The sequence below is a fragment of the Cupressus sempervirens genome, chromosome 6, assembly GCF_028749045.1.
Source record: "Cupressus sempervirens isolate cs-2001-9-10 chromosome 6, ASM2874904v1, whole genome shotgun sequence".
NCBI classification, from domain to species: domain Eukaryota; kingdom Viridiplantae; phylum Streptophyta; class Pinopsida; order Cupressales; family Cupressaceae; genus Cupressus; species Cupressus sempervirens.
In genome coordinates, this window is record NC_143123.1 from 129,200,982 (window position 1) to 129,214,521 (window position 13,540).

The window sequence follows — 13,540 nt, forward strand, 5'->3', positions numbered from 1 at the left end:
TTTTAATTCTTGTAGCCAAACACAAAATATGCATCTTCTAACTCCTCTTTCAAGATGACTAAACCGGTCCAAATGATCTTCCAGAACTTATTTTAAGAATGTGCGAATTCCAAAAGAGACCTTATTCTAGCATAAATGAATGCTACATTCGACAATTCTTGCAACCAAATGGGCCCAAGTAACTTGAAGTGTGTAAATGCTCATTTTTTTCCAAAGCTAGACTTGATTTTACTATTCCACCTATTGAGGTAGAAATGTGAAAACCCAAATTTGGAGGTAAATGGGATTTCTCACATTCCTATTCACTTTTCACATTTTCAACCCAAACATAGTAGATTTCAAATCAAGATTTGGGTGATCAATTCACGTCCAACTCTAGTAACCAAACAAACTAAGAAACACTTTGATTAATAATAGGGTTTGGAAGATAGATCGCAAGCTTACCACTTGCTAGATCAAAAAGGTTGTAATCAAAGTCAAAGAATGTTAAGGGTTAGGTCTAACCCCAAACAAGGTTGCACATGGTTTCTTACTTTTCGAAATAGTCTCTTTTGACTAGAGCATTAAATCAAGAAAAACATTCTAAACATCCTTGTTTAAGGCCCAACCTAGGCATCAAGACTGACCACATGCTCCAAATCATCCTAGCAAAAATCAACCTTCCGATCCATGCCTAGAATTTGATGGGCATAATGGTCATTTTTGCACTTTTCAGTTCATTTAGAAATTTTTGTTTAGTTAATTTGAGATTTTTGCATATATTACTAATTTAAAACTATTTTCTAGTTTTATTTTATTTTTAGCACAAATAAAAATTTCTACATGTGTTATTATACATTATTATTAATTTATATATATTTAAATTAAGAAATTAATGTAAATTATTTGCAAAGAAAAAATTGACAATCAAACCTAAAATAAAAAGATATTAAAATTACTAAACCGTCATTTTTTTTTATGACAAATATGGGTGACCCTCAAATTCCAAACATGTTTACATCCCCTTCACCAACCTTAAAATCATAAAAACACCACAAATATATGCCCGTTTAAACCTCGTATGCCCCATTGGAGGCTCCGTCTACCAGACCAGAATTCAAATTTTATTTTTTTTCTCATTATAACTATTCTTTTGAAGTAATTGAGTAAACCATATCATTGTTTGTAATATCTCAGCAGTAATCTACAAGGAGATTGTGTAGTGCCTGCCCTCGTTCACATCTTTTCCGGACATTGTTGTTATTGTCAGACTATGTTAGACTAGTTTTATGTTGAGGGATTAGTGGTATTGTTTTGAGACTATCAGACATTATGTTATGGATTCAGTGGTTATATGATGAGATCATTTAGACTTTACATTTCATGTATGCTTGATGATCATTACATTGCTTTCAGTTATTGTTGATGATTAGTTAGATGGTTTATTATCTCATGTGTCTTATTATGAATACTTACCCCATACTTGCATGTGTATGGTGTGTGTGTTTTTCTTATTGTATGGTGTTTCTGATGTGGTTAAGGAAGGGAGTCGCAGTCACCTGCTTAGTCGGGATCTACACGATGCACCACTTCCTGCCATTGTCTGTTTAGCTTAGTATTATATATATTGTATGTACATGCATGGTTTTTCTGCAAGTTGCAGGTACCGGGTATTGACTTCCCTGAATTGCCAGGATGAGCGTACCCTATTATACTATCTCAATGATAAGAGAAGGGAGATAAATTCTCAAGTCCAAATCCCAAACCCTTAAGCCAATTGTCCTAGTGAGGTAGGACAAGTATCTGGATATTTTACCCACCGAATGTGTCAGATGACATAATTCATGATTTTTAACCCTTTAGACTAATTTTGTGTGAATTGCTCTATGATGGGTTTTCATATTTTATCTTGGAGGTCTATGGTGAATTTTCTATTAATTAAGTCTTAATAAATAGATTTAATTAATAAATTAATTATTTGAGAAAATTAATATAAAATATCATGGTCTTTGATATTTTGATTATAATTAATTAAATGAGAATCAATTGAGGGAAAAGGGATTAAATAAAAGAAAATTAGAAATTAAAATTATTAATAATAATAAAATAATAATAAAGTAATAAATAAATAATAATAATAAAAGTTATAAAAATTAAAATGAAATTTATAAATATTTAAATAGAATTATATCAAAAGTAAATTGGAGTTATAAGCTTGCATGGGAGTTAATGCACCCTTTTCATTTCTCATATGTCAACAACATGGGGGTTAGTGCATCAATTAAACACATGGTGTCTACAACCCTATGACTCATCTAGAAGGTTGGAAAAGACCCATGCTTAGTTGGTGACACCTTCTAGCTATTTCTAGAAACATTCTAGATGTTTCCTAAGAGCTCTTTATATTCAGGCATTCCTAGAAGCTTAGAGATAGCGTTTGGAGAGCAATTGGAGCATTGGAGGACTCAAGAACTCTAAAGAAGGGAGGAGCTTGCTCTGTAGATTTTCTGAGGAAGAGCGAATTAGCATCAGAATCCGAGTAGATTCTTGTGATTTTACTTATACTATTTCCGCATCTTGCATTCCCTGTCTTCTTCGTGTCTTCCATATGTCTTTTGAGGATTTTCCTATTTTTATTGTATGCATTCTCAATATGGGTAGTTAAATTTATTTGAGAATTTTATATGCATAGATCTGAAAAAAACACGGGGCTAGGTTTAGATTCATAGTCAAACCCATTAGATTAATTATTGGAAAAAGTTTGAGATCAAGGATTATAGGAAAATTCTGAGAATTGGAATTTATATTTTGTGTATATAAATGTTTATATTTTTAAATCTGCGTACATATATATATATATATATATATATATATATATATATATATATATATATAAATATATATGTGTCTATATGCTGTGACATTTGATTAAACTTTGTATGTATATATATACACACACACATATATATACATATATACCTTTATATATATTTATATATACATACATATATATATATATATATATACATATATATTTAATTAAAAGTCGAATGACATATATTTCGCAACGAGCGAATGTTTTAAAAATCGCATCATGATTCATCTCTGAGAAAAGCGTTTTAAAAACGCTATTGAAAAACAATATTAAATATGTCTTTGGACGGGTATATGACTCGTACCCTGTACGTCGGGCAGCGATATCATACCTGTGATCGCAGGTACTGCGACGGCAGGCATGGTGGCCGTACGACTTTTATAGCTGACGGTGACTGTTATTAAACAATAGTATGTGATTAAAGTTTTAATATGTTATCAATCGATTTTATATTTTGTTTTATTAAAATGCAATATATATATATATATATATATATATATATATATATATATATATATGTATGTATGTATGTATGTATGTATGTATGTATGTATGTATGTAAAATGTTATTAATGAATTAATATTATTATTTGATAAATGGTTTGTATTAAAGTTTCATCTTTTATAAGGATGAATTAGTTTATAATATTGTAAATTAACTATTAAGATTTACTGAATTGTTTTAATTTATTAAATAAAGTATATGAAATTTAATTGATAGTTTGGTGGGAGACATTTTCAAACAAAGATTAGAATTGGAAGATGGATTTTAAGGAAAACTTTTATTCATCTAGAATAATACATGTGTTAGGAAAACTGTACAAAATGTTCCTCCATTCATTCTCCAAACTTGGAAACATAAACTTAGATCTCTACATTTAAATTCAAGTTTGTAAATTTAGCAAAACCAAAACATGTGTTTGCATTGTGCATTCTTTATATTATTATTTTGGGTTTTGGGTTGACTAGTGTTGACCAGTTATAGGACGTCTACCAGAGGCTTGGGGGTTATGTGATTGTGATGTCATGATGATGTTTTAATCTCGATCTTTATAAACCCAACCATGGTTATGTGATGGAATGCTCTATGTATTGGTTGTAATTACTGATTGTTATAGTTGAGATTCTTATGTATGAGACACTTGACTTAACCATTTTTGGTCATCGATCAGTTATCCTTGGTTATTTTCCAATCGCCATGATGGGATAGTAATGTGGATTTATTCTTGATGATGTCATGTTGTGACATGTTTAACTCAACCATTTTGGAGTCTTCGATCAGTATGATTTGAGATATATTTTGGTTATTGAGAACCAATGGATACTTTTGATTTTCAGTGATACTTCAGTTGCCAATAAAGAGCTGTTGTGGTCATGATTTTCTATGGACGCTTGCTCATGGAGATTTGATGCTTTTATGCATATTTGATAATTTTATTATGGATTATCTTTTGTGATTTTGAGATCTATGATTCCATGAGCTTAGGATAGGATATCTGCATGTAGTGTCGGGAAGTGGCTTGCAATGGGGGTCGGGGCCCTAAGAGGCTGCTAGGGTAACTCATTGTAAGTTGGATTAACAAGTGATAACATTCACACCTAATACTAACTAAATGAACCTAAAAAGATAATTGTTTTTTTCTTGCCCATGCCTTGAGTGCTTGTATAGGCTAGGATGGGAGTAGTGAGAATGCATGGTTGCGACCTTGCATTCCATAGTATGCCTCGTCAGTATGAGAGGATACTAGTGGCCACACGAGATCAGTATGGACCTGTGGAGTTTAGCTAACTGCCAGGATAACTTGTACGTGATAAATGCGATGACACTTTCCCGCTTGCATAGTAGGTTCCTACATGTCATTGTGTGCCTCTGGGATTAGATGTCGATTTTGTGTTTGGAACCTTTGAGTTAGTATACTTTTAGGATTCATGGACTTATGGAGATTTGTGTTATGTGTTTTGGATAGCCTGTTTGGGACTTGAGATTATCTCTTCAACACGGTGGGAGTGGACCACTTAGGTACCACGCAGTCGGGTGGTAGTGTTTTTCCACTCTTATCATTTGAGATTCATTGAGACATCATGGCTGATGCGTCCTTCGTGATGGTGGATATGTATCCTTTCATTGATGATTAGCATATGTTAGATGTTGTTATCTTATGCTTATATTTGCATGTTAGATTACTTTCTGCAGATGATATAGTATATGTTAGGAGTGCCATTCCTACTATGTTAATACCGATGATCTCTTTGGTGATTTGGAATGGTACGCCCGGAGAGATGGCTAGGATCCACGATGGTCTAATGATGCTATTAACGGTTGGGAGGAACCGTGCACTTAGTTTATTATGTTTGATTTTTATGACGGATGTATATATCTTCTATGATGATGTATCATGTGTATCATGTGATTATCTTTACTTTGATGTATCATGGATTATAATAGGACGATTTACCATAATTCATGTATGTATATTCTTTTGAGTTTTTCATACCCTGTGACATGTACAGTGGATGATTGAGCATTTGAAATGTAATATATAAACATTGGACTTATCATTATTATTTCATGTGGATGTTGCATTAGATGGATTCATGTATGTTAGTTGACTTGGATGTAATTCAACGTTAAGGTATCTTTAAAGAATGTAATCTGTTATGTATGTTATGTTTACTTTCAGATGGACATTGCTATTGCTTCTGTTATTATGCATAAGTTATATCTGGTATTTACTTTCATGTTTTAGAAAGAAAGAAAATGCTACCAAACTTAGTGAAATTCTAGGTTAATTGTTTGGATCCCATTGGCGGGGCATTACAGATTGGAATATTCTCTTGTGAATTTGGGAAATTATATTAGTGAAAATAGGGTCCCATGCAACTAGAGTTGTTGGAACTACGAAAGAATTCTTATTATCCTTGTGAACACAATTATTTATCATCTATAATTCAAGAACTTGGTGGCGAGGATGACAATGTATTTCTTCTTCTAGGACTTAGAATCAAAGGTGGAACTAACATACCATGGGAAGTAGTTGTAAATGATCTATTCATAGGTTATTTACTCAAATTGGTTTTTCATTTATTAGAGAGCTTTTACAGATATCAAGACTCTACTTGAGCCTCATGAATGTTTTCTATTGATATTAAAATTTTTGCTTTTATACAAATCTACACCAACATGGGAAATCTTATGACATTAGATGAGATCAATAAGTTAACTTTCATGATAAAAAATAATAACTGTAACCTATTATGGGGTTGAAAAATGAAAATAAGTATTAAGATAAAACCTATTTTTAAGGCAACACACCAATAAGTATACTTACAAAATATCAACAAAATATATAAGATTCAAATCATCAAAGAATGAAATTACTCAAATAGAGGCTAACATTAAGGTGTAATTCAAATAATTTAGTTCAAGTAGGATGAAATTTAGAACAAGGCAACCCATTTCATATTCATTATATATCTTTATATGGTTTACATAAAACACTAACATGGAAAAATAAAGAAAAATGAGATTCCTACCAAAATGTGATCATGTTCCTTTTGGGTCACTGATTTATTTCCATTATTGTTCTAATTGAATAATTGTCTAAATTGAATCACCATATATTGGCTCTAACTTTTTAGCATAGAGTTCATTATGATATCTACTAGATAGCATGATTAGAAGCCAACTCAACAATACTTGATTCCTTACCAACCAATGGAAAACTCAAAATAAGTATTAAATGTGGGGACCTTGTATAGGGTACTAATATACGACCATGTAGATTTGGTTCATATTTCCATCAATCAACATTGTACATGACCCACCTAAGAGTTGATTTGGATCCTTCAACTAAGGGTGTAATAAAATGATATTGTAAAATTGACAAGGCCAAAATATTGTGTGAGTTGCTGATCTATATCTTCAATATATGAATCTCTTTTATGTTATTACTCATTCTTTTATATATATATATATATATATATATATATATATATATATTGGTGATTCACTACCTCTAGCTCAACTACTAATAAGGAATGACACAACAAAGGTATCTTGGCCTTATGATTAATAAAATAAATTCTTTTCCATAAAAAAAATTGAGACTAATCATGTACCAGTTGGAATCAATTGATTATGCAATAGTACAACATCTAAGCATTGTCAAAATTAATAACTTTTGAACCTTATGAGATTCTTATGCATGTCCAACCAAATGTTAAACTCCTTTATCACTTATTTCTCTAATAAATTTTCAACATTTGTTTACCACTAAAAACTCAAAAACTCCAACACTATAAAAAGATGTCATACATGACAATTTCAAACATATGCAAACCATCAATCTCATGCCTACCAATCCCCAAATTAGAATAAATTTGAGGCTTATCTAAAATGTATAGAGTATTGTGAATAAAAAACATTATGCACAAAAAATAAGAGTGGACTGAAATAGAAGAACAAGCTCAATTGATGGTTAAGGTCAAAGATATTTTTCTAGAGTTTATTAATTTTAAAACACATAATCTCAAATGAACGTTCTATTGGATTTTTGTTACACCTATTTTATGAATGAACACTTTAGAGACATACTCAAAGATATAATGTACAAATTTATCATTCTACATACTAAATGAATTTTCCCAAAGCTTTGATAAATGGAAAATTTTAAAGTTTTGATTTATTTTTCTATTTCAAAAGGTATGATTAAAGGAAATGTTGTAAGTTTTGTTTTACTTTTGTATAGTGTATGCATCCCTTATTTCTATCTTCTTCAAAAGGTAGAGTATCAATACTTATATATCTTAACCAAGTACATTTGTAAAGGTCAAACTATAGATCACATTTTAATAATTTATGTAGTTGTCTTTGAATGCAAGTTGACACCTTGAAAAAAATCTTAGCTTTTGAAAATGAATAGGCGTTCACTCAAAAATATCAAACTTGTGTACAAATGTCCCAGTAGCCATACACAAGTGTTCCAATAATAGAGCACAAATGGACCAAGTACCAACCAAAATTCCTAAAAAGTATCAACTATTGGTACATGTATTATCATTTTTGGGGCTCCATTACAATTAGTAATAAGAGGGTCAATTGTGAATAAATTATATTGTTATTAGAATGTGTTTGGTTAATAACATCCTTCCCTTAGCACTTTCGAGTTGAAGTTGATCTTGAACATACAAATATAGATACATATATTAAAAATTTAATTTCATCTTACAACTATTTTGTGTCATTCTCATAATGGTCACATCTTACAACTATTTTATGTCATTCTGATAATGGTTCATACAATGTGATGATGCAAAAACTCATATGTAATTAAATTCATAAAGCAATTACAAAGATAAAAGAATTCTATTGAGAGGACATTAAATTGGATATGGGAGGTTTTTTTATGGTATATGCACTTAACAAGATTACAAAAATGCTCACCTTGAGACTATTAAATCATTTGTTGTAAAATGCTTGAAAGAGTACAAATTAGGTGCAATGGGTATTCCCTCCTTCACTATAATTAACCACCAACGTTGGTTTTGCAATGAAATGGACCTTTGAAAGGTATCTATAGAAGAGATTGAACACACATGAAACAACAGTACTAAGAATCTTGTACATATATGTAGTGTATTCACAGTTAGTTTATAATATTAGAAATAAGAGATTAAGGGCCCGTTTGGCAACGGGAATGGGAATATGGCTGGAATAGGCATATATCTATTCTTTAAATTTTGAATTCTTCGTTTGGATGCACCAGTTAGGAATTGCAAATAGGAATACAATTGGAATATGTATTCCAATTTTGCCCAAAATATGAGGATCTATAATTCCACCTAAATAGGTGGAATTGGAATACTTATTCCTATTCCATTTTTACTTTGTTACAAAACATAAAATTTCAAATTTGCGAATTTTGTGGCGGTCAAGTTTGGTTGAATATTGGCGCTTAGAATATTGGGAGCAAAACCATGGCTAGAAGAAAGCATTAGATCTAGGAAAACAATATTTGAGTGCAACACACTGTGTATTGCTGATCTAGGATGCTCGTTTGAGGCTGATCTTATTTGATAGTGTGCGTCCCCGACTCCTTCAACACACGACTTTTAATAGCCTAAACTGGCTTTCACAGGCAATTAATTTTATAGAAGGGAAAATTGGATTAGATAAGTTCTTGGGAACAAATAGTACAAAATCTAGGTATAAGGTAAATTTATACAGAAAATCTAACGAGTTTTATGTGTACATGTACCCCTTGAGATAACATATAAGAATAGCAAGCAGTGGAACAAGGGAAGAATACGCATACCAAATTAGGGGCCTTGCAAAGTCAAAGTTGCATACAAATAATGACCAATTTTGCACAACCATACATAGAATAAACATATTCCCCATCAAATTTTGGATGAACCAAACAAAGAAGAGGAATATGTATTCCTATTTCCTATTCCCAGAATAACAAACCCATAACAAGTATTCCTATTCCAGCAGTCAAACGAGCCCTAAACGTTCTCATATTAGAATCAAGACAATGTCCACCCATCAACTTATTTGCACCTTAATGAAAAATATATTACTAACAAACAATAGTATGTTATATATGTTAGCTTATTGTAAATTACTAGTTTCCTTTCTTCAGATTTTGCTTCTAACTTGAGATGAAGGAATGGGCAAGTTTTTAGCCATTTCTCTGAGAACAAACTTCTGGATTTTGCCAGTCGAAGTCTTGGGCAGTTCCTGCATGAAGATCACAGATCTGGGCGCCATGAAATGGGCAAGGTGCTTTCTACAGAATTCGATAATATCTGCCTCGGTCAAAACTTCCATGTTACCTTCTCCGCCATGTTTCTTGACGCTAACAAAGGCGCATGGCGTCTCCCCCCAAAACGGATCAGGCCTGGCCACAACAGCCGCCTCCACAACAGAAGGATGCGAATACAGAACCGATTCAACCTCCACACTACTGATATTCTCCCCGCCAGAAATAATCACATCCTTAGACCGGTCTTTGATCTCTATATACCCATACGGGTGCACAACAGCAACGTCACCGGTTCGAAACCACCCACCTTCCATAGCACTGGCAGTCATGGCCTCGTTCTTCAGATAGCCCTTCATGATGCTCGCTCCTCGCATCATGATTTCCCCCCTGTGAACGCCATCTCTCGCCACAGAAGCCATGGTCACCGGATTCTTCACATCGACTTCAGCGAGGCTCAAATTCCTCACCCCCTGTCTCGACTTAAGCCGTGCTTTTTCTTTCCCCGGAAGCCCATCCCATTCCGTTTTCCAGGCACAGGAAACTACCACACCAGCGGTTTCTGTGAGACCATAGCCATGGGTAATGGAAAATCCTAGTTCTTCCACTTTCCACAAAACTGCAGCGGGCGGAGGGGCTCCGGCCGCGAGGATCTCTACCCTGTGGGACAATTTTTTCCGATCCGCCGGATCTGCATTCGCCATCATGCTAAGCACAACCGGCGCGCCACACATATGCGTGACATTGTGCTCGGCAATTGAGTCGAAGATTGTTTTGGCGTCGAATTTCCTCAGGCAAATGTTTACCCCTCCCACGGCGGCCAATGTCCAGGGCAAATTCCAGCCATTGGTGTGAAACATTGCCAGCGTCCATAGATAAACTGGTCGCCTTCCCATCTGCCACATTGTCAGATTGTCCAGGGCCATGGTATAGATCCCCCTGTGTGACTGCACAACGCCCTTTGGAGCTGATGTCGTGCCCGATGTGTAATTCAGAACTGCCGCTTGCCACTCGTCTTCGGGCCATCGGATCTCAAAATCCGGATCCCCTTCCCTGAGCAGCCCTTCGTAGGTTAGGGCACAGCCGTTCCCAATTTCTTTGCCGTTTTCCATCTCCTCGATCACTGCCAGAAGGGGTTTGTGCTTCAGTAAACTTAGGGTTTCATTTACCAAACTCAGAAATTGGTAATCCGCAATTATAATCTTTGGTTCGCAGTGGCTCAGCTGTGCCGCCATTGTGCGAGCATCCAGGCGGGTGTTCAGATTGTTGAGGACCGCCCCGGCCATCGGAACTGCAAAATGCATCTCGTACATGGCAGGAATATTTGGGGCCACTACAGAAACCTGCACAGGTCCTGATAAACTTGGATCGAAAATTTAAATAATAATAATAATCTTTGCATCCGTTTTATGAGAGGAGTTCGTATTTAATCCCTTTGTTAAAATCTACATTCCGAATCTTAAAAAGAATAACGTGAAATCGCAGAGAAAAGCAGAGCTGAGAAATCTGAGACTCGAATCCATACGTAAACAATGAAATAAAAATCCTTTACGTCCATTTTATGAAAATAATTCATACGAAAACCTTTTAGTGAAAGAAAAATGACAACATGAAATCGCTTTTAAACAAGAAAGAGACAAAATTGAGGAATCTTGGATTCGAAAGGACATTTGAAATAAAAACAAACTGAAAATTATTACATCCATTTATCTCAAAATGGAAACAGATAAGATAACATGAAATCAAACCTCAGAATCAAATCTCAGAATCACATCTCAAAGCAGAGCAAGCAAAACTAGAAATTTTTTTAACTTAAATTAACGTCTAAGAACAAAATTTAAAACCATTACAGATTAACAGCAAATCGACCTCTATTAATGATTTTGCTGAGTAAACCAAAACGGATAAACTTGGATCGAAAATTTAAAAAATAATAATCTTTGCATCTGTTTTATAGGAGGAGTTCGTATTAAATCCCTTTGTAAAAATCTACATTCCGAATTTTTAAAAGGATAACGTGGAATCGCCTCATAGAACAGAAACAAGCAGAACTGAGAAATCTGAAACTCGAATCCATATTTAAACAACACAATAAAAATCCTTTCCATCCATTTTATGAAAAGATTTCGTATGAAAACCTTTTGGTGAAAGGAAAAAGATAACATGAAATCACTTTTCAAACAAGACGAAATAAAATTGAGGAATCTTAGATTTGAAAGGACATTTGACATAACAACAAACTGAAAATTATTGCATCCATTTATCTCAAAATGGAAACAGATAACATGAAATCAGACCTCAAAATCACATCTCAAAGCAGAGCAAGCAACACGAAGAAATTTAAACTTAAAATTGACGTCTAAGAACAAAAAGATTAGAAACGTTTACATATTTCACATCAGAAGCTTAAGCAACACTGAAAAAAACAGAGAAACCTTAATCAACATTAAAACAACAAAAATTCTTCTGCATCTATTTCATAAAAAAATTACATATGAAACAAGTGAGAATCTTAAGAAAATGCTGATAATATAAAATCAAGTACAGTCAGAATTCTAAGATACTGATGATAACATGAAATCACATACCAGAACAGAGGAAACAAAACCTTTGAAACCCTTACGAAATCAAACCCTTTAGTTAAAATTTACAGTCCAAATCTTAAGGTAAACAAGGATAGAAAATGAGATCACAATCGAAAGCAGAATAAGAAAATCTGAGAAACCTTAAACACGAATCAGCTTTCAAAAGTTTACAAACTAAACATATTTACATCCACTTCATTAAAAGATTACAAATTCAAACTCTCAATTAACATTTACTGTCAGAATCTTAAAAAATCACATTCGACAGCAGAATAAGTAAATCCGAGAAACATTAAACTCGATTTGGTTTTTAAAAATCAACAAACTAAAAAATATTTACATCCACTTGATTAAAAATATCACAAATTTGAAATCGTTACTTGTCATTTAAAGTCGGAATCTTAAAACAAGGATATCATGAAATCACATCCAAAGTAGAAGCAGCAAAAACAGAGAATTCCTTACCACATCCCCGCGACAAATATTGCGCAAAGCTAAAGCAGAGGCCAACTGGCGGCAGCGTTTAAAGGTCTGAGTCCACGTGAAGCGAGTGGTGTTGTAGACAATAGAAATGCAATCGCTGTAGACAATGGCAGCCCTCTCAACAAAGCCGATTGGAGTAAAGGGTGGATAATTTGCAGGGCAGCGCTTCAACTCCTCCATTTGTTCCAGTCACAGCTGACGAAAATCCTCTCCACCTAATCCGAAGATTTTTGAATCACTTACAGGCCAAAGGGATTAAATTGCTTGAAAGTGAAACTGTATCTGCAATTATCATCAAAATACCATTGTTCTTTCAGTACAGTTCGGCTTCTACTCTCTATCAACAGCTCTGCTGGTTAATGGATCACAATTGTGCACTGGATCTGAATTTTGTCCTCCATTTCTGTCCTCTGCAAAGCTTAGTTTTCTGCCTAATATAATTTTGAAGCATGCTTTTCGAGGGAGAAGATTGGAGCGAAACATTTATAAGGAGGAAGAAAAATATGGAATCATTCAACCATTTTTTCATTATGTAGCTGCTGCTTCATCTCAGGCTTTTTTTTTTTCAACGCTTATTTTCAATTGTTAAGCGATAGGAGGAAATCCAAAACTATTATTTTTGTTCTAAATAAAAAAATGTATGGGAACACTTTTATGCAACTTTTATGCTTATTTTTAGGCATACCTTATGGAAACATGGGGACCTTGGGTAATAAAGCTTATAATAGTACACAAGAATCACATAATCGAGATATACTATTTGTCTAATAGTTTGTTGTGGTTCTAATATAAACTAGCATTTACACATTAGCCGATAAGAGTCATTTGTTCATATGAATGTGAAAGAAGAAGAT

The 13,540-nt window shown here is 33.6% G+C and overlaps 1 protein-coding gene across 2 annotated transcripts; it reads right to left on the minus strand.

The window, feature by feature from the left end:
* Nucleotides 1–9,172: 9,172 nt before the first annotated feature.
* Nucleotides 9,173–13,307, minus strand: LOC149551566 (2-methylpropanoate--CoA ligase CCL4-like). 2 transcript variants are annotated; one of them, XM_089787069.1, is made up of 3 exons: nt 12,990–13,303; nt 12,669–12,901; nt 9,173–10,961 (listed from the first exon to the last, which is right to left on the minus strand). In XM_089787069.1, exons 2-3 carry the CDS (start codon nt 12,864–12,866, stop codon nt 9,495–9,497), a joined length of 1,665 nt encoding a protein of 554 aa, XP_089643195.1. In that variant the 5' UTR covers nt 12,867–12,901; nt 12,990–13,303; the 3' UTR covers nt 9,173–9,494. The 2 variants fall into 2 exon arrangements, with proteins under 2 accessions (XP_089643195.1, XP_089643194.1); XM_089787068.1 differs by having other exon boundaries at nt 12,669–13,307.
* Between the last annotated feature and the right edge of the window lie 233 nt (nt 13,308–13,540).

What these genes read in the sequence shown, in the direction of transcription:
- LOC149551566 (XM_089787068.1), bottom strand. Translation starts at nt 12,866, where the DNA reads ATGGAGGAGTTGAAGCGCTGCCCTGCAAATTATCCACCCTTTACTCCA. An exon ending in ATATTTGTCGCGGGGATGTG is followed by an intron (nt 10,962 to 12,668) that starts GTAAGGAATTCT and finishes GGACCTGTGCAG; the next exon opens with GTTTCTGTAGTGGCCCCAAA.